Source organism: Capricornis sumatraensis, chromosome 3, assembly GCF_032405125.1.
Source record: "Capricornis sumatraensis isolate serow.1 chromosome 3, serow.2, whole genome shotgun sequence".
Classification (NCBI taxonomy): Eukaryota; Metazoa; Chordata; class Mammalia; order Artiodactyla; family Bovidae; genus Capricornis; species Capricornis sumatraensis.
This window is the reverse complement of record NC_091071.1, coordinates 105,823,009-105,850,144: the sequence shown is the minus strand read 5'-3', so window position 1 is coordinate 105,850,144 and position 27,136 is coordinate 105,823,009. Positions and strand designations below refer to the sequence as shown.

Below are 27,136 nucleotides of genomic sequence, written 5' to 3'. Positions count from 1 at the left end.
AAAAGATATATTCTTAATAATTTCCTAATTATCAATAATGCAATGTTCAAATTTTAAACATAATTAAAATCCATTCATAACATTTTGTTATTTAAGTAACTGAAAAAGTTAAATGATTAAAAATGATTAAGCTTCTCATTAAGAATAAAAATTAATGAGGTTTTCCCATCTGTAGTATCTGTATCTAGTAACTTGACATTGCAGTTTATAAAAAACAAAATTCTAATACCAATTAGAAAGAAATCTACATCAGGAAAGTAGTTTCTGATGTACCTTATATTAACCAAAAAATCTTGCTTTATGTGTTACTGCCTTACTTTATAATCATTATCATGTAATGACTCCTGAAATAGGGAATTTAGTATTACTAGTGTTAGTGCTATCTGATTGCTGCTATATAGCATAGTCTTCAAAACAGTCTCATAGCAATAAACCTTAAGGAACATTTGGGATTCTTAAAAAATGAAACAAATGAAAAAAAATCCCCCATAAAAAATCTAATATGAAGCAACTTTGGAGAAACCAATTTATTTTAAAAAATTAAGAGAAATAAAGCATACCTGAGATAATTTTAGGAGTTTGGATCTCCACAAAACCCTTGTTAGTTAAAGTTTCTCGGAAGAGATGGCAGATGCCAGACTGGAGACGGAAGATTGCCTGACTAGTTGATGTCTATAAGACAATTATAAAATCTAATTAAATCAATCTGACACATTAACTGAGACAGAGTACTTTCTAATCAGGCCACATGCCTGGAAACTTCATAGAGAAAATAATTCATTATATGAGAGAAAAGTTAGGTGCATGACAATCAGTATAGGAATATATTTTAGAATTTTTCATATTCTAGAAGGAGAATTACAATTTTGCTCTTTTATTTCCAATCAAAGAAAAATGCTTTTCAGGCCAAATGCTAGAGGCACAACCAATAACCCCTGTGAACAAATAGCCAATACAGTAGGATGTCTAACTATTGTGGCCAAAATTATGAAAAACCTGAGGTTTCTAGGCAGTATTAAGAGAACTTTTGATTACTGCTAACCTTTTCTATATACTGTTAATGAAAATGGAAAAGGTAAAAAGCAGGCAAAAAGCAAAAAATCAGGGAAAAAAATGAGTGTACAATAAGGGCAGACAAGTTAGAAAGAACTCTTAAGGTGACAAAGCATTCAAGCTTTAGGTAGATTATTTAAGTAAGAGGAAGAAGATGTGGTCAAAATATTAAGAAAGAGAGATGACATTGGTTTTACTATGATGAAACCACTGAACTCTTTCACTTGCAACCAAACCAGAAAGGGAAACAGAAGACCTATGTATGGGATTACTATATACACCACCAGAGCCAACTGCTTCTTTATTATGAACTCTGTGCTCAGATCAAATTCAAAGGATTGAGGTATTAACTGCTAACCTCTACCTGATCATTCTAAAATGTGCACAGAACTTCTTTCACAATTATGTAGTGAAAATTATGTTTTTTCTTGCTGACTATCTTGTCTGAAACAGGTACTACCTGGAAGCAAGCCCATTTATTAGCTTCACACTCCTTTGTCATTTTAAAATGAAGCAAGTCAGTATCCTGTGAACTATTACTTGACTGTCCTTGTTGCCCACAATTCTTTTTAGGGGGAGGGTCAGGTAAATTACTTCTTGTATTATCATATTACATATAGGCAAATGCCAATCACTTCTATAAACCTGAGTCAGGTATGGTATTCTTGCCTACCTTGATTTCAGCACAATCATGTCACTAAATAAACAAATGAGACATACCCTAAGATCAATGACTCTGTTGTCTAATCTCGTATCCTGGTTAACAGTAGCTCTTCCTTCCTAAAAAAAAAGATAAAAAAAACAGATTTTATTAACTTTTTTTAAGGACACAAACATTTGTAAAAGTCATGTTAATTTTTAAATGAGAATAGGTATATTCATGTGTGTTCACATTATACCCCCTAATCAAAGATCCTAGAAACAAGTGGGGCCAGAGAGAAGTTATTAAGAGAAAGAGAGCTTGAAAGAAGAGAAATGAGAAAGAATTAAGCTAAATGCTTTTTATCCACCTCCCACACCCAAACCTTTGACTCATTACTGGGATATCAGAATAATTAACACTGTCACAATCACTGATCCCTGGAGTTTACCTGCTAGTTGAAAATGGAAGGAACAAATAAAAGCTGACAAAGAACAGTGGTTCTCAAAGTATGTTTTGGGGACCAGTGAGACACTTTCAGAGAGTCTGTGAAGACAAACCTATTTTTCACAATAATATCTTCAAACACCCATTTTTTCCTGACTATATTTAGAAGTTTTCCAAAGGCTTAATGATGTGTGCAGACACAATAGAATGAATGCTGAGGCAGATATGAAAATCTAATCGTTGTGTATTGAGCCAGATATTACCAAGAATATAGACACGTAACACAATGTTACTCTTGACATTAAAAAAAACATTTCATGTTATTGTTGTTTTTATTATTTATTTAGGAATACAGACATATAATCTAATTATATTATTATTTTTAATAAGGTCATAAATATTAAAAATTGTTTTAATTTCTAATATTGTATCTAATACTATAAATGGTGGTAGACATACCTATAAAAATAAAAGCTTGTGGGGTCAGTTATTTTTAAAAATGTAAAGGAATCTGAGAGCAAAAACTTTGAGAACTCTTAATGTAAGAGTAGTTTTTAATGAAAATGAAGCTCAAATTAATTCATAGGTACCCTTCTTATAAAAGCAGGACATCAAGTTTTCAATGCTTTGTAAACTAAATATACAGAGGAAGCACATTATTTCAAAAGTATAGTTTTCACCTCTTCTCCTTCCACTTCAGGCCGAACAGCATCGTCCAGCTGCAGGGGCAGACGGGGTTCAGCTGAACTGATCACATAAATCTGAAAGTGAGAGATTACCAAAAATATCAAGAAGCACACAAAACCTGTTATCTTTTGCTTAAAAGAATCAACAGTTGACTTAACATGAGAAACATTGTTTGCATACATAACTGAAACTACTTGCTAAAATCAAACAAGATGGTACATATTTCTACACCTATAAGATGGGGTTAATAGTTATTTCTTGTCTACATCCCTGTGTTGCTGGAACAGTCAAATGAGACAACATATGTATGAAGACTTTGCAAACTCTAAGGTGCCCATCAGTATCATAAACAAGTAATAACTGGAGTTGAGGGGTCTGGCTTCAGGCCTCTTTTTGTCACAGGAAACTTGTCACACGCAAATCACCTTAGCTAGAGCTTCAATATTCTTCTGTAAAATGAGGTTGGTGTTAAGAATCAAATGGAATAAAAAATAAGAAAACACTTTGATCGTATAAAGGCGCCATTAACAAATAAGTTATCGTAACTGTTAACAGTATCTGGCCATTTCCACTACCAGGACCAAAGTCAGCTCAACTTTGCTATACTGCTCCTTCCTTTCCTCATTCATTTTCTAAATATCCCTTCACTGCCTTCTTTCATCAAGTGTATCAAGTATATCTCACTTCCTGCTGCTCTCCTGGTTGGGAGCTGCTGGAGAAGGTGTTTCTTTATGGTGTTAAAATCCCTCAATATTTATTCAAACTAAAAATGGACATTTTAGTGCTAAAAAGCAGTTAGGTCATAAAGGAGACTGGGTTTTTCGGCCACTTAAATGCATGTTACCCTATTAGTTTTCCCCAAATATTCCTGGAAAATCTGCTAAAGCACAAGAGGAAAACAGACTTTACTTAGTTAATTACAGAAAGGAAATTATATTCTTCCAGTTGGTAAAATCACATTTAGCATTCAACTCAGACACTTCAAGAAAAAGTATCAGAAGGATACTCCAGTCCTACTCATAGTAAAATAGAACTATTTGTTGCTATCCCCTATACCCAAGTTTTTGTGCTTCCCTTTGATTAGTTAATGGAAACTTCATCTCCAATGCAAAGCTGGAGATATGGACAGCTACCTCTTTCATTTTTCTAACTAGTAGAAAAATCTCCTTCATTACGTTGTGACCACTTTCATCCCCAGAATTTCACATAGTGCTTGGTACTACTCAGTAACTGGGGGCTGGATAAGTAAATGATAAGTCATTATGCTTATTATAAAATTCTATTTAGTATACAGTGTTTTATGCTTTGTGAGATACTTTATAATTATTTTTCTTAAGGCAAAATTTGTCTGCAAGCACTTTAGGCTTTATATTTAACATTTATTAAGGTTGAATTGGATCCTAGGTAATTAAAATATTTTAGAAATATATTTACTTGCTCTAGTCACTAATATCTTATTTATTCAAGTATTGAAAAAGATGTTACTTGGAAGATAGGGTTTTTTTTCCCCCCCGGTCAGCATACCTTTAGATCAGTTTGCCTATATTAGGTTATAGACTTCCTGGCGCAGTTAGTTTGAAATAAGACGTACAAAAAGAGAACAAAGTAATTTGGCAAGTTAGGTCAGTAAAAAATACAAGAATTTCGAAGTCTTAAAGAGTTTCATGACAATAAATTTCAATTAAATACAACCTCTACTCCCAAATTAGCATGGATGGATGAATCTGTCTTCCTGCATCCATCTGTTTTTGTCCATCTACCTGACATGTACACACACACACACACACACACACACACACACACACACACACACACATGCATACACATGGGTTAGAGTGGGAAAGGACTATTTCATAAGAGAAATTCAATGAAGAATATTGTGGATACAAACTAGGTCTGGATCTGAGACTGTAGGTTCAAGATTGCAAGGTTATTTCAAAAATACTAAATATATGTGAATTCACTTATAACATTTTTAGTTTCTATGTCTAAGAAAATAAATGTGGGATAAATCCTATGTGAAAAAGTTATTGCTGGAATCTAAGCCCAATACAGTATTATCTCTTTTGTCTTCTCTATACTGTAAAATACCAGAAATACAATGATTATAAGGCAATACAATGATTAATAAGAGTTAGTATAATGAACCAATCTTCATTCAAAGAAGCTGACAGCAAAATAGGTTCATGACAGTGAATAAAGCTTTTCAGATGTATTCTATACTTTTCCGTACATGGCTATGGTAGATGTACCATGTCAACAAGCCTGGGCTAGCTTGCAGGATGAGGAGAGTCACAGGGAGAGATGTCCCAGGAACATCAGTGAGCCCAGCTGATATATCACATGGTACAGATCACGCATCCCAGATGCTGACCCTAGTCCCCTTACTGCACAGAATCATGAACAAATAATAAATGTTGTTTTCAGTCGCTAAGTATTGAGGTGGTTTGCTATATAACAAAAACTAGTTCAGTCAATAATCAATTTATAAATCTCAATATTTTATATCAACTCTAATTAAAGAGTTGATGTCAAGAGTCGTAAGAACTATTCAAATCTATTTCTGGACACAATTTTATATTTTGAAAACAATTACCTTTTGAACATGTAACTCTACATCTTGTTGTGTACAGCTTCCAATTTTCTGATTCACTTTTCTCACAACGCCTTCCACATCGACGATGCTCTCTTTGTTGATGCTGTCAAAAGAAAAACATTCCCAACTTTAATCATCTTGTCAGAGGTGTCAGAACTTGTTTGGTGTTTCACCAGTAGAGCTGAATATATTAAATTCTTCTTTAACATAGTAAGCCACTTGAGATAAAGCCAGTTGCTTTAACCTACTTATAATAAGCTACCATGTAGCACACCTTCTGAAATCTCTTGAAGAGATGATTTTCCAGACCTCGTAATTTAGTTACCATTTATAAAATACTCTAGACATAACAGATAACAGGACCAGCACTGAACTATGAAAAAGTCTTTCAGTTATTTATTAAAGAATATCTCCCTACCCACAGTTAAAATTTACTAAGATCAGCATTTCCCATAAAGAGAAACATTGCCTTCAATAAATGCAGTTACTGGTATGTAATAAAGTACATTAATGTAGAAATACACTGAATAATAGAAGAAGGTCAACTGAAAAGATTTCAAGGCAATAAGAGGACATTAGAGTGCTACAATGAAATCTTCATTGCCTAAAGTTTCTGAGTACGCACTGTCACTGGATTTGTGGCAGATACCCTATTGGATTGTGTACTTTGAATGCCTACCCGAAGCTAGCTAAATATAAACTATGAGTAAAAAAACCTGTATCTCCTGAGCAATTTAATTCTATAACAAACTTGAATTTTGAATACCAGACACTCAAAGTTGGAGATAACTGATTTTTTAGTCTCTGGTATATAACCAAGGGAAAAAAAGTGGAATCTAAAATGGTGGTTCCCATACAAAATGTATCAGCTCTCCTCCTGTGTATGTTCTTGTACTGACAGAACATGTCACTGTACATTTGTGGAAAAGGATAAAATTTAACTGTCAGATCTTGGCGAGTGACGTCAGTACGATGGCAGTTCAACTGGCCAAATGCAAATTCCCATGTAAATCTATTAGCTAAAACTCTCAGGTGGTAATTGAAGCTACAGAAGTGAGTTGAAAAGAGAAGGAAAGAAGAAAAATGCCAAAGTGACAACTGACAGATAGTAGATTTCCTGGGGCAGTCGGCATAATAGAAAGGGCAAAAATGGATTAGGAAAATCTGTCCTGGACTCCCTGTTTATCTGCTATCATAAGCTCTAGTTAACTTTTGTATTATGGTCTCATGGCTCAAGTCCTCTATACAAAATTCTGCAAGACGGATGACCAGAATCTAAACAAAGCAAAACAACAATAAAAAGATTTAACCTTCATAAGAAAAAGTCTATTCATTTGGATAAGGAACTGGGTCCTTATTAGTTATGGAGCTATCTGACAAGATTCTAGAAATCTAACCACTTATATTACAAACCATTTCAACAAACATTTGGGTTGGAAAAGGATCATATAATAGATCAAGTGTCGTGAAGTGAGACAGAAAAATTTCCAATTCACTTTGCTGCACTACCTAGAATTCTATAATGTCTGTTATCAACTACCTTAAAAATATCAACATATATATATATATACACCTTTTACACTCTCTCATAAATCTGCACTAGACTCATCACCTAATATCTATAGTAAACATCTTGTATACTGAAGAAACTGAAAAAACTTATTATGGTAAAAGAAGTAGTTGGTGAACTAAGATAAGGCTCCTCTGAAAAAAGAAGGGATAGAGAGGCTTCAGTTTATTATTAAAAGGGCTCATAATACTGGCAATCTAGGATCACTGAAATCTTTCTATAATGTGACTGCCACCTACCGTTGCTTTATTTGTTCACAATGGGTTAACTTGATACCTGAGTATATAATTCAGAGCTCGTGAGAATTGTAAGAATTGTTGCTTATCTTACATGTTACTACGGGGTAGGTTCTCTCTTCCTTACTACAGGGTAGGTTCTCTCTTCCTTATTCATCAGTGAACTGTGTCATGGAGTAACCTGACCTGCCCCAACTAGTACCCCACCCTGAGAGAGTGTGCTATGTCTCTGGCTCATTTGGTTCTCTTATCTCACCTCCTTCAACTCCCTAGTAGGAGGCACTCCATTATCAGGACGTTTTCTTCAAGCCAAGTTAAACACATCTACTCTTAAGGATTGAGCACTAAGTGAGTGTCCTTCCAAAAAGAAGCTGGAATGTAGTCAAATACACTCTGCCTAAGGCTAGCTAAAGGTCTGATCCAAAAAACCAGTTTTCTCTTCTTTCTCTCTCTGAAAAGTAACCAGATGATTCCTTTTATCCAGGACCTGAAATGAGGACTACCTTTAGTTCATTGAATCAATAGTGTTATGTGCTAAAATATTTGATCACCTAGACTAGAAAACTACCACCATTTAAACATCATTTCTAGTAATAAACTGACAAAAGAACTCTGAAAACCTAACCTATTTCTAAACTAGGGCCAAAGCTAAACTTCTGCTATCACAAATTGGTCTACTGAATAAATGAGAAAGAAGGTAGGATTAACTACATATAGAAGATTCTCATAATAAACTTTTTTTGCCCTTCCTTTATTTCTAGTAGTTATGTGCTAGAAGAGCAGACTTAGATACTAATAACATAATTCCATTCTAATCTCTATGGCCTTATCTATATCTATCTGTCCCTATTTACTCATGCACACGACTAAATTCAGAAGAATAAACATTAAAACAAAACTAAAAGAAGAGTCAAATTTGTCAAAAAGGGTTAGACTAGAACTTGCTAGTTAAAACTAGTAAAAGCTTATATGAGGGCTTAGAATGGGAAAGACTAGGTATCTCTTCAAGAAAATTAGAGATTCCAAGGGAACATTTCATTCAAAGATGGGCTCAATAAAGGACAGAAATGGTAGGGACCTAACAGAAGCAGAAGATATTAAGAGGGGTGGCAAGAATACACAGAACAACTGTACAAAAAAGATCATCATGACCCAGATAATCACGAAGGTGGGATCACTCACCTAGAGCCAGATATCCTGGAATGTGAAGTCAAGTGGGCCTTAGAAAGCATCACTATGAACAAAGCTAGTGGAGGTGATGGAATTCCAGATGAGCTATTTCAAATCCTGAAAGATGATGCTGTGAAAGTGCTGCACCCAATATGCCAGCAAATTTGGAAAACTTAGTAGTGGCCACAGGACTGGAAAAGGTCAGTTTTCATTCCAATCCCAAAGGCAATGCCAAAGAATGCGCAAATTCACGCACACTGCACTCATCTCACACGTTAGCAAAGTAATGCTCAAAATTCTCCAAGCCAGACTTCAACAATACGTGAACCATGAACTTCCAGATGTTCAAGCTGGATTTAGAAAAGGCAAAGGAACCAGAGATCAAATTGCCAGCGTCCACTGGATCATCAAAAAAGCAAGAGAGTTCCAGAAAAACATCTATTTCTGCTTTATTGACTATGCCAAAGCCTTTGACTGTGTGGATCACAATAAACTGGAAAATTCTGAAAGAGATGGGAATACCAGACCACCTGACCTGCCTCTCAAGAAATCTGTATGCAGGTCAGGAAGCAACAGTTAGAGCTGGACGTGGAACAACAGACTGGTTCCAAATAGGAAAAGGAGTACGTCAAGGCTGTATATTGTCACCCTGTTTATTTAACTTATATGCAGAGTACATAGTGATAAATGCTGGGCTGGATAAAGAACAAGCTGGAATCAAGAATGCTGGGAGAAATACCAATAACCTCAGATATGCAGATGACACTACCCTTATGGCAGAAAGCGAAGAAGAACTAAAGAGCTTCTTGATGAAAATGAAAGAAGAGAGTGAAAAAGTTGGCTTAAAGCTCAACATTCAGAAAATTAAGATCACTGCATCTGGTCCTATCACTTCATGGCAAATAGATGTGGCAACGGTGGAAATAGTGGCAGACTTTATTTTTTGGGGCTCTAAAATCACTGCAGATGGTGACTGTAGCCATGAAATAAAAAGACGCTTACTCCTTGGTAGAAAAGTTATGACCAACCTAGATAGCATATTAAAAAACAGAGACATTACTTTGTCAACAAAGGTCTGTCTAGTCAAGGCTATGGTTTTTCCAGTAGTCATGTATGGATGTGAGAGTTGGATGATAAAGAAAGCTGAGTGCTGAAGAATTGATGCTTTTGAACTGTGGTGTTGGAGAAGACTCTGGAGAGTCCCTTGGACTGCAAGGAGATCCAACCAGTCCATCCTAAAGGAAATTAGTCCTGGGTGTTCATTGGAAGAACTGATGCTGAAGCTGAAACTCCCAGTACTTTGGCCACCTGATGCGAAGAGCTGACTCATATGAAAATACCTTGATGCTGGGAAAGACTGAGGGCAGGAGAAGGGAATGACAGAGGAGATGGTTGGATGGCATCACCAACTCAATGGACATGAGTTTGAGTAAACTCTGGGAGTTGGTGATGGACAGGGAGGCCTGACATGCTGCTGTCCATGCGGTCGCAGAGTTGGACACGACTGAGTGACTGAACTGAGCTGAGCTGAACTGATGTGTATTGTATGTATAGAGTCAATACAAGAGAGACTGGAATACTTGAATAAGTTAATTGCAATATTCCACTTTGTAGAAAAAGTCTATTTAACATGATTTCATCTGACACTGTGTATTAAGATGGCTTAATACTATCTTGTATATAAACTACAGCTTGACTGCTGCCATAAAGAGATCCTATTAAAGTTTGCTTTACATTTTGAAACTAATATGTCACTGTGTTTTGTACTCTGAAAGAGCGTTATGTCTAACAGGCAACTAAAAGCCTTGGTTTTTATAAAGGATATGGCAGGCATGGAAGTAGAGGAACTCCTGGGAACTACTTTATTATAGGACAAATAGATCAAGTAAATTAAATATATCTTTTCAAGAGCTAAGTCAGCCATTTTTTATTATTACCATCACCTCCCAAAACCCACTATCACATCATTTTTTTTTTATACTTCATTTTCCAACTACCCTTCTGCCCCGGAATATAGGGAATCACTCTACAAATAAAATTAATAGAGCCTTGATATTAGAAATACCTTAATAGGCAGAACAGACTTTATGTCATACATTAGGAACTGTCAGCCATTCAATTTAATTAATTTACTTCTAACTCCTTTTATCCAGGATCTGAACTTCTAATTTAAACTGTCTTTAGAAAAAAAATTGTAAAAATCACCATTCTTCATATAAAGTGTTTTATAAAAATATTTTAGGTGGACTATGGGTGGTTGAGATGGTAAAGAATCCGCCTGCAATGCAGGAGACCTGGGTTCCATCTCTGGGTTGGGTAGTTTCCCTGGAGAAGGGAATGGCAATTCACTCCAGTATTCTTGCCTAAAGAATTCCATGGAGAGAGCCTGGTCGGCTACAGTCCATGGGGTTGCAAAGAGTTGGACACGACTGAGTGACTAAAACAAGTGCATCAAGTTTTGTGAGTTTTTCAAGTTTTTTTTTAAACAAATGATATAATGTATGGGTAACTCAAACAATTATAGAACACAGCTTGTGGGAAAAAAAAAAAACCGTACTCAGTTATCTGAAGGAATAAAATCCCATCTTTCCAACATGACTGTCATACAGTTTGTTATTTAGGGCCTCCCCATCAGCCATAGGAATACCCTCATTACCCACAGTTCTATCATTTGTGATTGTAAGTTGTCATGTCTACATTATATGACACTGGGGCTTCACTCTGTTGGTAAAGAATCTGCCTGCAATGCAGGAGACCTGGGTTTGATTCCTGGGTGGGATGATCCCCTGGAGAAGGGAATAGTGGCTACCCACTCCAGCATTCTTGCCTGGGAAATCCCATGGACAGAGGAGCCTGGTGGGTTACAGTCCATGGGGTAGCAAGAGTCGGACTTGACTCAGGAACTAAAACCACATTACACAAGAAGCAACAAACTAAAAAAAGGTCTGTTGGAACGATTAGAAGTAGGCACAACTGTTGTGTTAAGTTAACAACTGACTACTGAAGAAAATATATTAAAAAACAAACAAAGACATGAAAGCACCAAACACCATCTTATAACCTTGCATAGTAACTGAAGTTCAGAATAATGGCCCTGTGTCATTAAGAAAAAGTTAAACACGAAGAAGGTATAAAATAGGCTTCAATGATTCTGTTAAGGTTGTCAAAATAGTTTTAGTACTTGAAGGAAGAAGCTAGCTTCACAGTCTAATATAATGCACTACTGAGTTATGCCTTATTCTTTAATGTTGTGTACCATCACATACACTTTGCAAACCTATAGTGGGTATTACACACTGTAAAGAGATTTTTAAAAAAGCAGATACACAAAATTTGACTATGAAGCATTAGGATTGTGTACAGTAGAATTTATCCATGCAAGTGAATAGTGGCCTCTTCAAATTGACTGCTCAGGGGAGGGAGGGAGGGGTTATAAACACATTTCAAAATCAGAACAGCCTAAAACAATCAAAACAACTTATCTGGAATTATTTTTTGGTTCTGTCACACCAATCAGTTTTTTTGGGGGCAAGTTTCACTTATCCCTCTTGTTTCAGAAATGCTAAAGATCATAATAGAACTCTGGGGGGTAGAGAAGAGACTTAAAAAACAAAACAACTGAATGGCATTAGAGGTGCAAGGATGTAACGTGTTTCAAAAAGGAGAGAATATTTAAATACACAAGCTATAGGGTTAACAGCTACACATTCAGTTCAGTTCAGTTCATTTCAGTCGCTCAGTCATGTCCGACTCTGCGACCCCATGAATCGCAGCACACCAGGCCTCCCTGTCCATCACCAACTCCCGGAGTTCACTCAGACTCACGTCCATCGAGTCCATGATGCCATCCAGCCATCTCATCCTCTGTCGTCCCCTCTCCCTCCTGCCCCTAATCCCTCCCAGCATCAGAGTCTTTTCCAATGAGTCAACTCTTCGCATGAGGTGGCCAAAGTACTGGAGTTTCAGCTTTAGCATCATTCCTTTCAAAGAACACCCAGGGCTGATCTCCTTCAGAATGGACTGGTTGGATCTCCTTGCAGTCCAAGGGACTCTCAAGAGTCTTTTCCAACACCATAGTTCAGAAGCATCAATTCTTCGGCACTCAGCTTTCTTCACAGTCCAATTCTCCCATCCATACATGACCATTGGAAAAACCATAGCCTTGACTAGACGGACCTTTGTTGGCAAAGTAATGTCTCTGCTTTTCAATATGCTATCTTTAGGCAAATATATATTTAGGGTGAGATACATAATTAGCAACAGTGATCCATAATTAGTAGTAGCAAATCCATACTTCACATAGTTTCCTGATAATTTCTATCTAGCTAGGGGAGTATGAAAATCTTGTCAGATATGATTGGATTATCATTAGAAAAAAAAAAATGCTTCATCATGGGGCTGATACAAAGATTTCCCATTAGCATTAACACTTGTGCTGAAGAACTGATGCTTTTGAACTGTGGTATTGGAGAAGATTCTTGAGAGTCCCTTGGACTTCAAGGAGATCAAACCAGTCAATCCTAAAGGAAATCAGCCCTGAATATTCATTGGAAGGACTGATGCTGAAGCTGAAACTCCAATACTTTGGCCAACTGATGCAAAGAAATGACTCATTGGAAAAGACCCTGATGCTGGGAAAGACTGAAGGCAGGAGGAGTTGGGACAACAGAGGATGAGACAGTTGGATGGTATCACCAACTCAATGAACATGAGTTTGAGTAAGCTCCGGGAGTTGGTGACAGACAGGGAAGCCTCACATGCTGCAGTCCATGGGGTCGCAAAGAGTCGGACATGACTGAGCAACTGAACTGAACAGAGTCTCTTATAAGAAATCATTTTAAGCCACTTGTCTACTGTGTGATGGTCAGTTTATTATCTTAATAAATATAATCTCCCAAACCATTTAACCAGACACAGTAAACTGTAATATGCTGAAAGTGAACCAGAGAGTTGGGGTACCACTGTTTGCTCCTCTGTGTTCCTGGAATCCTGCAGTCTTCCTTTAGAGACCTCACATGCTAGAGGTGGCATGTGTGTGACCTCATGAGGTGCGATCCAAGTGATAGGTCCAGTGTTTATCTATAAATTAACTATTAGAAAAACTATTATAGTTTTTCCTATAACTCTTAGATAAAAAAGAAAGGAAGGAAAGGATTATTTTCTTTCCTTTAGCAGGTAATTTTGAGCAAATCACACTTTGGAGGTCACTGGGATAGGATACAAGAATCACAACTGAGAAAAGCCTGTTGGAACAGGTAGATGATTTGCAGGTGAAAATGTATTTAATAGCATGTAACTGAGTCAGACGGAGAAGGCAATGGCAACCCACTCCAGCACTCTTGCCTGGCAAATCCCATGGGGGGAGGAGCCTGGTGGGCTGTAGTCCATGGGGTCGCTAGGAGTTGGACACACTGAGTGACTACACTTTCATGCATTGGAGAAGGAAATGGCACCCCACTCCAGTGTTCTTGCCTGAAGAATCCCAGGGATAGGGGAGCCTGGTGGGCTGCCATCTATGGGGTCACAAAGGGTCAGACACAACTGAAGAGACTTAGCAGCAGCAGCAGCAGCAACTGAGTCAGAGAGATCCTGATCTTGCATATAAATAGTGGAGAAATAGATCTGGTAAAGAAGTACTTCACCCATTTTTTGTTGCTGGGTCCCACTGTGAGGTGCTGGTTCTGGCAAATCCTTTTGGAGAACAAAAAAAGAATCACCCCCAATTCACAATGCCTCTCACCAGCAAGGGATGGGGAAATGGCAGGGTTTGCTCTTACAGTTTTAAGTTATTTTTTAAACATTATTTCTATATATAAAAGAATATACTTACTGTTAAAAACTGCAATGTTCAATAATGTGTAAATTTAAAAATTCAGGTTCCCTATCATATACTGAACTACCTCTTCCTCTAATCACTGCTTTCTATACTTCTGTACATTTTTTCTCATTTACAAAAAATATATAATGCATCTACAGTAGTTTTGTTCCTTTTCTCTGTATTTTTTAAGTTTGAGGAAGCAGTTTTATTTCTACAGCTTCAATGCAATTGATCTTAATACATATAAATACCTAACATAATATTATTTCCATGGAAAGTATTATTTCCATTAGTTCCATTATTAGCAACTTCCATTTATGTTCTAGTTCCCATGTGAAGTGCTTTACACATATATCATCTTGCTTAAACCTCACAAAGGCCTACAAGGTAGGTATACTACCATTTTATAGTTGAAAAAACTGAGACTGAAAGGTCAAGTAATTAGCCCAAGATCATGCAGCTAGTAAGATCATGTACAGATTACTGCACTAAACAGTTCTGTTACAGACTCACATATCAGCCTCCAAATTTAAATACTCCAGAATGCATTGTCAGCTCACTTTGAAATAATTCATTCTCATTCTTAGAAGCTCATGAGCTGCCAGATTCCTTTATAGCATGTGTAAAAGAAAGTGGAAATAACATGCCCTTCACAAATAGTTTTCAAAATGCCCAAGAGTCATGCTGCCTTTTCTGGTAATGCTGATGTATCCTGAGGTCCTGCTGTTGCCAGCCTCAACATATATTCATCAGAATCTTTGTGTAAGACAACATTAAGTTATTACTTAATAACTTAGAATTAATCCCATAAACTGGGATCTAGTGACACCAGATTTTTAACCTACTTTTAAAGCACTTATTTATCAAGGTTTTGAATACAAATTTTGAGCTGGACAGGACTAGATATAGAAGGTCTGTTTCTGATCCAATAGTTAAGTACCTCATTCCAACAAAGAGGTATAAACCATCTAAGTACAGTTGTTCAAAGGGCTGCAATCTAGAACAGTGTGCAACCCAGCCTATGTCCATCAATTAATCTACAGGATGCTCAAGAGGTTCCCAAATGCCCACCAGTGTCTGGGCCTCAGCTTAGATGATGTATAGAAATACTTTCATCACAGGACCTGTAACATATCTCTCCATGAAGTTGTTTATTTTTTGTCCTCTCCCTAAATTAAGTTCCTTATGTGATTATTACATGTTATTTAGTGTCACTAAATAACTAAGCCTAGCAGAATGCCTGGACCAGAGCAGAGGTAAATTTTCTAAATCAATGAACCTTCTTCTGAGTATTATTTTGCTATTTATAGTTCTAAAAATTAATGTGCAAACTGAAGATTTAGCTTATTAACTAAGTAAAATAGTTATTTTCAGGTGAAAGATCTAGAAAGGAAAGAAAATAATCAAACTTTTAAGTAGCTAGGTGACTCACTAGAGAATGAGAAACACACTTGTGACTCACCAGCTACCAATAAATAACCTAACCACAATGACTAATATGAAGAAAAAGAAAATAAAACATAGACATTTTTTTAAACAAATATTACAGCCTGAAAAGACTTTTTTTTTTTTTTTTTCAGAATCCAAACATCTCTATGCTGCTGCTGGGTTACATAAACATAAATAGCAAAATAGAATTTTTAACATGTTCTTTAAATGAACTGTAGGCTTCTGCACTGAGTCACTATGATTTTAATTTTAAACTTCAAAAACCTGTGTTTACATTTACTCCAGTTGTTAAAAGCAGTCAATACAAAAAGGCCTACAGGGCTGCCTTTATAAAAACTTGCCTTTACAAGACTCAGTCATAACTAATACAGATTACTCTTTCATTATTTTAAAATGTCACTAAATAAACCGTAGTTTTAAAAAGAAAAAAAAGGGATGACGTGCCTCAGTTCTAACTCCAGCTACTAAATATTAGGACATTAATGTCAACATAAGATGGGGATCCAGAAACATTGGCTTAGATGGGTATCCCATCTTCCTGCTTCCATATAAATTTCATTTAAAGATCTCAAACCATTTCGGATACACAATTAAGAATCTGTTCTTAAAGACCTCTAGGGAATGAGATGTGCCAACCTTCCTATATAACTCATTTAGTTGTTTCATTTCTATATGCATTCAACCATGAGAAAATTGATCCTTCCAACAAAGTGATTAAAATAATGTGTTGAAGAGTCCTGTGACACTTAAATCCAATTAATGAGTCAACTTTTCGGATTAGTATATTGATGAATTGGATATTCCCAGGAAAGATAATATAGGGAAAACAACTGACCCCATATTGTTAATGTTGCTCTTAAGGAAAATACTAAAATGCTAGAAACTGCTAGTGGTACAATCTAGTCAGTAAGGCAAAAATAAGCACCTAAGATTTAATATCTTAAGTAAATGCTAAGATAGTTATCTACTTAAGATATTAAAAGTGACCTCATAGTTTGCCTTTTAAATGATTAGGAAACCCCAGCTGGAACAATCTGATTTGATATTTTTAATAGTGGAGTCCTTGCTTTTTTCCACCTGGTATATGGCCAGAGGGAATAGAGTTAAATGTAGGGCCTCATGGAATTAACATATAAATACCATTTTTCTCCCACTTTTTTGTGTGGGAGTTCACATGTTTTAAATGTCCAATATCTTTGCAGTATTCAAGATGGAAACACCTTGAGAATAAATAAACAGTCCTTAGGCACTCCCTGCGTACTAAAGATAATTACAAGCATTTAATATAAAAATCTAAGAATGAAAATTAAATAGGGATTAGAAATGGCCTTTTCCTCATGAGCATATTTTCTGCTATGCTATTTTCTAAACCATAGATTCTAGCAGAATCTTTAGTTGGCTTACTAACTAAACTGCTAGTCTGCCAAAGTGAATGTTACTAAATATTCATTTGAATTACTTCATGCTTCACTGATCCTCAAATTTCTAAAGCAAAAAAATCTATAAAGATTTTTTATTTATTTAAATATGTATCAGAATCCATTAAAATTTATATGTTGCTGCTAATATGTTTTCAGTCATAACAGAAGGCTAATAATATATTGGGGCTTCCCTGGTAGCTCAAAAGGTAAAGAATCTGCCTGCAATGTGGGAGACCCAAGTTCAATCCCTGGGTTGGGAAGATCCTCTGGAGAAGGGCATGGCAACCTACTCCAGTATTCTTGCCTGGAGAATCCCATGGACAGAGGAGGCTGGCAGGCCACAGTCCATGGAATTGGAAAGAGTCAGACAAGACTAAGTGCCTAACATACAGAATAATATATTCAGCAATGGAACCCACAGAATTTTCCAAATTTTTATTTTCTTATTATAGTTATACTCGGAAACAAGGGATAAAGAGGAATGAAATCCTGAAGAGTTCAGTGAAATAATGAAAATAGAAGCAACCTATAAACCTCTACTTTCATTATAAAGTAGAATATAGTCTCCTAGGCCCAGCTGAGGAATAAAAATCAATTGTTCAGCCATAAACACACAATACACTCTTTAAGCCTGGTGTTAGATTATGGCAACAGTAGTATATGGGACACGGAGTTAGTAAAGAACGTGCAGGGCAAAAGAAACAAAGAGAACAGTGGATAAGGATGCAGTCAAAGTAGTTCTAGGAATGGAACTGGGGTTGTGTGAAGTCAAAAGGGGACAGAAAAAACTGGAAGAAAGTGGGGAGATTTTCCTCCTCCAGAGTATCTTCCTGACCCAGGGACTGAACCCATGTCTCCTGTGTCTCCTTGCATTGGCGGGTGAATTCTTTACCACTGAGACACCTGGGAAACCCACACAGAGAACAGATACTGGAGTTCAAAATGAAATTCTAACAAGCAAAATCAAGCCTGTGGCCACAGCAGTGAGTTATTAAAGTGAAGCAATGGCGAAGATGGTGGAGGAAAAGTAAGAAATTTCAAGGCCAACTTTTCCCATATGGTAGTCACTTGAAAACATTTAAAATGAGACAATGACTTGGAATAGGAGGAATAGAATTCTATCAAGCCAGAAAAAGAAAATGGTTTCAGTAAAACAATCCATTTCAGTCTTTGGCTTTCATGAACTCAAAAGGCTGGAACTTCTCTCCGATTACCTCAACATCATCTAGAGCAAGTTTAGGAGACACTGTCCAAATCCCTCTCCCCTTGTTCACTGCTAACTGAGCCCCATCCAGCTCAGTTTTCACCTTTACCTGGTCAGGTGTTCTAAGGGAAGGTGAGCCCATCCCAGCTCTGAAGAGTGAACTGTGTTTTAGTCCCAGCCCACCCTGGGAATTGATTCCAGACTGATGGTGTCTTTTCCATAGTTTCTCAAACTAGAAACTTTGAAGCCATTTTCCACTTCTTTCTTTTTCTTACCTCCACACATAAGCAGCAGCAAACAGATGAGATTCTTACATTTGGACCCACTCACTGTGCAAGCATCATCATCTCTTTTAAGGGTATAGTTTTGCTTTAACACTTGTTTTGAAAACGTGAATTAACTCTAACCAATTGATGTATTGGGATTTCCCCGGTGGCTCGGTGGTAAAGAATCCTCCTGCAATGCAAGAGACACAGGATTTGAGGGTTCCATTCCTGGGTTGGGAAGGTCCTGGAGGAGGAGGAAATAGCAGCCCACTCCGTATTCTTGCCTAGAGAATATCATGGACAGAAGGGCCTGGCAGGCTATAGTCCCTAGGATTGCAAAGAGTCGGATGCATCTGAGCACACATGCAATGCACAACTGATGTATTAAATATCAATCTGAGAATAATGAGAACTTGTGTTTGCCAATACCAGATTTCAACAGTGAGAAATACTAGGTCAATGCAGAAACTGTACTCAGGTGAACCTAGCCAAACAGGAATACATAAAACATACACACCTCAATCATCTACCTGTGTTATAAGCCACACTCATTCACATCAGCCAGTCTAACTTTCCTTCTGGTTTCAGACAGCCTTTCTTGTACCATTACATAACAATTTACAAGCTGCAACTCTTCTGATAACCACTTCCACTCAGAAACAGTGAGTCTTTTTAAAGATAAAATGAAATATTTATGTAACTCTCAACATTCAGTATGTATAAAACTATTTTATGGTTTTAAAATTAGGTTCTTTTTATAAAACTGTATCACTGATATTTTTGACCGCTGTGCTGTATACCTATTTTCTGCACAAATCTTGAGGTTTTTATTGCATAATTTTGCATAGCACGGTGATTTTTAGGAAAGTATTTATTACAACAACAGAACTGACTGAATATTAGTACCACTCTACAAAAAGTTAACCCAAAAGGACACCCATACCACAATGTCCAAGATCTCTTCCCTTGCTGACAACAGAGCAATTCTATCAGTACAAGTATGTTACAAAGGGCCTAATATGTTAAGGAACAGCATTAGTTACCCAGCTAAACTCTTTCATTTCCTTCCCAAGTCCAGAATCTTGGTAAAGGATAAATTCTTATTTTAGATTCTGAGTGTGGTTTAATTTCCACATCAGTTCCATATATCACATACGTGCTTTGTTGAGTGACTGCGTTTTATTTCTTACAAGAGTGAAAAGATCATGTAAAATGCCCTTTGTGGCAGTGCTGCTGCTGCTAAGTGAAGTGAAGTGAAAGTCGCTCAGTTGTGTCCGACTCTTTGCGACTCCATGGACTGTAGCCTGCCAGGCTCCTCTGTCTGTGGGATTCTCCAGGCAAGAATACTGGAGTAGGTAGCTGTTTTCCTTCTCCAGGGGAATCTTCCCAACCCAGGGATTGAACTCAGGTCTTCTGCATTGCAGGTGGATTCTTTACCATCTGAGCCACCAGGAAAGCCCGATGATGATAAGGAAAAGCCAAAAGATTAAGCAAAAACAGATGTAAATTTGCCTAGTGAGCTTTAGGCCTCATATTTATACTTATAGCTATCAAATATTTTTATATTGAAATTATTCAAAAAAATAACTGTCTTTGCAAACATGAAACTCTCGACCCGTTCTTCCCCGTTTTTATTGCATGCTTTTAAGGTACTGGGTGATTTCTGCTTTATGAATGGCAACTACTGCTTTATGCTAGAGGAGATAAGCTCATTAATATTACTGATGGCTAGAAAAACATTTAATTCCTCCTTTGGAACTGTCTCTAGCATGAATTTATGACTCAACACAAAAGTCTTTTTTATTACTTTAGTATCAGCTATACTCTTTAAAACCAAAATTATTATTTTTCATTAGTTTTGGTTCTCAATAACTTGAGGACAATAAACAAAAGTCACTATCACCCTCAAGAAATAAAACAGCCATCTACTTTTGAGGATGTATACCAGAATAGACTGCACACTCCAGAAATGTTTTTTTGAGGCAAAAAAGCAATAGGGCTTCCTTTTCCCAGTCACCAACACATTTCAATGACATTAAAGTTGTATTCTAAGTGAGCTATATATATTGTGGAGGGCACTGAACGAGTATCTTTATACAATATTAGAGAGGCAGGATGACATAGGAGAAGCATGGGCCTAGAGTCAGAGACCTTAGTATTTTAAGTAACGAGGCTCTTATCTGTAAAATGAATAGACAAGAGGGAAAAAAAAAAGACAAAAGGGTATCTATACCTCACAGTGCTGTTATGAGGCTCAAGAGGAAAAATCCAAGTACTGTACTTTGCTGCTTCATACTAAATATACAGTAGTAGTCAGCTGTTATTGCTGCTACTGTTACAAGCAAATCTGTTATTTCCCCTTACATGAGATAGGGAAGCTACTGGTGATCACTACACTGAACCTTTACTGGGGTGCATCCCATAAACATAAAAATTCATGGTAGCCACTGGAAAGCTTGGCAAGATAGAGCAAGAGCAATCACCATACTAAATTTTAATTGTAGATTAAGTTTCTTAAATATTAAAAATATTATTTCACATGCAATAAAAGTCCAGGTATATGTGTGTGGGGGAGGGAGCTTTTTTCCATAGCCTTTCTTTAAAAAAAAATCTATGGCATGCCCATTGAGGGATGCCCCACTCCTCCCCCCCAAAATCTAAGGCACCCGTTATAGAGGTCACCGAACAGTATCCCATCATTATCCATATAATCTTCTTAATATACACAAGATAATGATGGAATGTTAGCAAAATAAGCTTTGTATGAATAGTGATTTTTACCTTTTATTTTGTTTTTCCAATAGTCATGTACGGATGTGAGAGTTGGACTGTGAAGAAAGCTGAGTGCCAAAGAATTGATGCTTTTGAACTGTGGTGTTGGGAGAAGACTCTTGAGAGTCCCTCAGACTGCAAGAAGATTCAACCAGTCCATCCTAAAGGAGACCAGTCCTGGGTGTTCATTGGAAGGGCTGATGCTGAAGCTGAAACTCCAGTATTCTGGCCACCTCATACGAAGAGTTGATTCATTGGAAAAGACTCTGATGCTGGGAGGGATTGGGGGCAGGAGGAGAAGGGGACGACAGAGGATGAGATGGCTGGATGGCATCTCTGACTCGATGCACCTGAGTTTGAGTGAACTCTGGGAGTTGGTGATGGACAGGGAGGCCTGGCATGCTGCGATTCATGGGGTTGCAAAGAGTCAGACACAACTGAGTAATTGAACTGAACTGAACTGAAAAACTACAGATTTAAGCCCTTCAAAAGCCCTTAAGCTTTATTATACTAGATTGTCACAATAAAGGTCTAAAATGTAAGATATCCTACACTATATTGATACATGCTGTTACTTGTTAATAGTAGGGATAAAGTTGAGAGCTGAAAGCTAGGTGATGACCTAAATTATAATTTTAGGCAGGCATTATTTCATATTTTTCAAAACAATTTCTACATTACTCCTATTTACCCCCTTTACCCCTCCCCCTCAATATCAACTGTGCATATATTTTTAAAAATAATAAACTACCTTAATAAAAAACTGCACTCCAATTCTAAGGCAGGCACAAGCTTGGTTTATGTGTCAAGTAACTTCCTTCAATTACAGTGAATTAGCACTACATCCAACCTCAGACTTTAGTATTTCTCAGGCAAGCTGAAATAAAGATGTTTAAAGAAGGGTTTTAGTTGTGAAGAATGAAATAAGACTAACATACAAGTAAACAATTTATGAAGTCATGTGCCTAATTAGTAAGGAGCCAAGTCTCTGGGCTCTTTATTACACCCCATTTTCCCTGGCACTTCAGTTTGGTTTCTACATCATCTTAGTAGTGCTACGATAACTTATTTTGTGAACTCAATTTTCTTCATCAAAATCCTGGGAATTTTAAATTCACAGTAAGCTGGTAAGAATTATGCACTACTCAATGTGGCATAGATCAGTGGTCTCTCTTTACAATATCAGGGACCTTCAGTGAACACTTAATTTTATCATTTTACTTAAATACATACAAATATAAAATTAGTAGCAGTAAATGCCTTATTGTCATAGCCCTTACTTTTAAATCGAAGTGAATTTTTACAGTCTGTTTTTTTTTGGCTGTGCTGCACGGCCTGTGGGATTATCTTAGTTTTCAGACCAGAGATTGAACCTGGCCCCTTGTCAATGAAAGCGAGCAGTTCTACCTTTGGACTGCTATGGAACTCCCCCTTAAGGTGAATTTTTAAAGAAAATAAAAGCAAATATTAAAAACCATAAAATTCAAATTAATAATATCACTTTAAAGTTTGTTAAAAGTAAATTTCTGACACTTGTTTTACTGTATAAAGCTGTAGACTCATGTACACTTCTGGATTTAATTTTCTGTATTTTTAATACTAGTAATAAAGAATGCTTGTTCACAATTACATAAAACATTAACTTTGAGATTGGTTCAGGATAATCAGGCCTCATAATTAACCAAAGTACTGCAAAGAGCAATCTAAGAATGACAATTTATCAGTAGATGACTTTATAAAACCATAGTGTTCCAGTCAGAGTTAATAATGTAGTATGTTAACTGATATCTGAATCAAACAGGTATCTAATCTGATAAATAAGAGAACTGTAAACAGAAACATTTTCCCTAGTATGGAAACTACTGTACTATTAGTTATCTGCTGCCTCTATACAGATGAAAATAGGATTCAATAAGTCTGCTTGAGCAGCACAGACTTAAGAAGTATTTAAGAAGTAAGTAACTGCCAAGTACCACCAAATAACTCGCTTAGCAGGTCACTTTTCAAACTACAATGAAATCTTCATTTGTACAGAACATGGATATTGCTGGCTTCAGTTGGCATGAACACAATTTACACAGCAGTTCTCTTCTGTAAGTTAGCCTATAAAATGATATGGCATAGTATTTTTTTATGTATCTTTAAGATAATTTTTAAATTTTTATTTTAAAATTAAAAAATGAGGCCACTGTAGATATGGAGAGACTACCCTATCTGAAGCATATATATTGAGAAGTGGTGGGAAATAACAGGAGGAACTGGGAGGCAGAATTAATATTGGACATAGTTGGAAATAGGAAGCCATTGAAAATTTTAGATAAAAATAGCACTTAGAAACTTCTGGCATGTGTGGACTTTTTAAGAAAAGGATTTTGAAGGATGAAGAAAAAAATCAACCCATCTTTTACAAAAAAAGTTCTGAAAGTTCTTTAGAATTTACATTACAACTTTATCTGATCTATTATTATTCATGAATAGAGCAGGTAATTTTCAAAGCAAAATTTTTCTGTTGTTGATTTTCTTCTTTTAAAACTGGTACTTTGAATATAAGATTGTACTGCTGGCTTTCTGTTAGAAAGGACGTGTGCTTTAGACTTGTTACCAAGAAACAGCATGATTTCTGAACTACCTTAGAAGTATAGCAAAATCACATAAAAAAAGATAAGCTGACTGACATATCAAGAAATCATGTTCCTAAGAAAATTAATTATCTTATCAACCAGCCACAAAAATTAAAAGCTTATCATCTTTCACCATAGAGAGTCATGAGAATTTTCCTTTTTCATTAGGTAGCAACTGCTATTAACACATTTATTCTTACTCAGGCAAGATACCTTAACATGTAAGTAGTGCCAAAAGTTAAATAATTGCAACTTAAGTAGCACATGTTAAACCTATTGTATAAAATTGGCTTCATTCACTTGTATATAACCAGTTAAAGGCTTTGTAATTTGCAGCTCTATTATGAAACCATCTTTTCCCACACATTACTAATTATATAAAATGCAGTTTTTAAAATGGATTAAAAACAGTTACATGTTCTTTTCTGGTTTAAAAAAGAACTCAAGTCTTCCCTAGTGGTCCAGTGGCTAACTCCATGTTCCCAATGCAGGGGGCGTGGCTCTGATTCCTGGTCAAGGAACTAGATCCCACATGTTGCAACTAAAGATCCTGCACACTGTAACTAAGATCTGGTACAGCCAAATAAATTAATTAATTAAGTCAAAAAAAGGAAAAGAAATCAAAGTCACATCATGATAGTGAAATAGTGAAAGTTGCTCAGTCATGTCTGACTCTTTGTGACCCCATGGACTATAGCCCACCAGGCTCCTCTGTCCTTGGAATTCTCCAAGCAAGAGTACTGGAGTGGGTAGCCATTCCCTTGTCCAGGGGATCTTCCTGACTGAGGGACTGAACCCTGGTCTCCTGCAATGTAGGCAGATTCTTTACTGATTGAGCTGCCAGGAAGCCCTGGTTAATAGTCAAACCTGAATCAAGAGTAAAATCAGATCTTGAGAATTCCTTGGTGATTCAGTGGTTGGGACTCTGTGCTTTCACTGCCATAGGCCTGATGGGCCCCGGTTCAATCCCTGGTCAGAGCACCAGTACCCCTGGGCTGCAAGCAGCCAAAACAAAAACAAAAGAAAAAGGTTAAAATCAGGTCTATCGATAAGACTGTGACTGAATTTAATCCACTTTAGGATTATGAAATCCAGGTTACATTATCTGAATTCTTCCCTTATTCTAAAAAGAAAAAAAAGGTCACCCATACACTATACCATTTAGACAAAAGCCTTTCTTTAACATTCATTATAAAGGCATTGCTTCCCAGGTGGCTCAGTGGTAAAGAATCTGCTTGCCAATGCAGAAAGATTCAATCTCTGGGTCAGGAAGATCCCTTGGAAAAGGAAATGGCAACCCCCTCCAGTATTCTTACCTGGGAAAACCCATGAAGAGAGGAGCCCAGTGGGCTACAGTTCATGGGGTCACAAGAGTTGGCCATGATTTAGCAACTAAATGACAAATAAGGGCATCAGTGAACTAAGTTCTGTGTGCAAGTATGTTTTCCAGCTGGTAAGCTTTGGTTGACATCTGATATGGTCAACTGCTGTCAGTTAATCAAGTTCTAGGAGTTCCCGAGAAGACCCAAAATAAGAAATAACTATTTGTAGACTACTTTAATGTGTCTGCCTCTAAAGACATCAAATGAAGTTACTGTTCTCTTGATATTAGAATGACTCTTAAGTGATTAACAGCAAATGGGATTTCCAAAAGACTTTCAGACTGCTAATCTTTTAATGTCACCCTGCTTATTTAACTTATATGCAGAGTACATCATGAGAAACGCTGGACTGGAAGAAACACAAGCTGGAATCAAGATTCCTGGGTGAAATATCAATAACCTCAGATATGCAGATGACACCACCCTTATGGCAGAAAGTGAAGAGGAACTCAAAAGCCTCTTGATGAAAGTGAAAGAGGAGAGTGAAAAAGTTGGCTTAAAGCTCGACATTCAGAAAACGAAGATCATGGCATCTGGTCCCATCACTTCATGGCAAATAGATGGGCAAACAGTGGAAACGGTGTCAGACTTTATTTTTTGGGCTCCAAAGTCACTGCAGATGGTGACTGCAGCCATGAAATTAAAAGACGCTTACTCCTTGGAAGAAAAGTAATGACCAACTTAGATAGTATATTCCAAAGCAGAGACATTACTTTGCCGACTACGGTCCGTCTAATCAAGGCTATGGTTTTTCCTGTGGTCATGTATGGATGTGAGAGTTGGACTGTGAAGAAGGCTGAGTGCCAAAGAATTGATGCGTTTGAACTGTGGTGTTGGAGAGACTCTTGAGAGTCCCTTGGACTGCAAGGAGATCCAACCAGTCCATTCTGAAGGAGATCAGCCCTGGGATTTCTTTGGAAGGACTGATGCTAAAGCTGAAACTCCAATACTTTGGCCACCTCATGCGAAGAGTTGACTCATTGGAAAAGACTCTGATGCTGGGAGGGATTGGGGGCAGGAGAAGAAGGGGACGACTGAGGATGAGATGGCTGGATGGCATCACGGACTCGATGGACAGGAGTCTGAGTGAACTCCGGGAGATGGTGATGGACAGGGAGGCCTGGCGTGCTGAGATTCATAGGGTCGCAGAGTCGGACAGGACTGAGCGACCGAACTGAACTGAACTGAATCTTTTAAGAATGTAATACTGAGGTTATAATGCAGTTTAAATAAAAAATTTATCTGATATAAAACTGTCAGCTCTATGTATGGCTGAGCCCCTCTGCTGCTCACCTGAAACATTGTTAATTGGTTATACCCCAGGACAAAACAAAAAAAAACAAAAACAAAAACCCCAAAACCCAAACTGTCAGCTTCATGTGTTTTCAGAACCAATTTAATATATAAAAGATAGAAGCTGTTAGGGGAAACACTGACTGAAACCACCCACCCTGACCAGGCACCACTGTAACCATTTGCGTGAGTTATTTTATGACAGGAGGTCTTGGTAAGGAACAAGCCACCACCAATCAGAAGAATTCGGGAAAAGTCAAAAGGAGACACCACAAATCCTACCAACCTGCCCGAATCCTCCTTGCTGGAATCCCTCTTGGCTGAGCAATGCACTCTGAGTCCGGAAACTAATCCCAGCACCATGAAACCTGAGACTGAAAGCACATGGCAGAGCACGCCTCTGGGCTTCCCTTGCCTTCCCGCTCCCCATCCAGGTACCCCTTACCAATGAAGTCTCTTGCTTTTTCAGCACGTGTGTCTCCTTGGACAATTCATTTCCAAGTGTTACGTA

The 27,136-nt window shown here is 37.2% G+C and overlaps 1 protein-coding gene across 1 annotated transcript in view; it reads right to left on the bottom strand.

The window, feature by feature from the left end:
• Positions 1–27,136, bottom strand: part of DARS1 (aspartyl-tRNA synthetase 1) — a 64,979-nt gene that overhangs the window by 19,201 nt on the left and 18,642 nt on the right. The window contains exons 5-8 of the mRNA XM_068967393.1: positions 5,424–5,526; positions 2,821–2,901; positions 1,774–1,833; positions 561–672 (exon numbers count right to left, since the gene is read on the bottom strand). Of these exons, the coding sequence (XP_068823494.1) occupies positions 561–672; positions 1,774–1,833; positions 2,821–2,901; positions 5,424–5,526 (356 nt within the window). The remainder of the gene's footprint in view (positions 1–560; positions 673–1,773; positions 1,834–2,820; positions 2,902–5,423; positions 5,527–27,136) is intronic.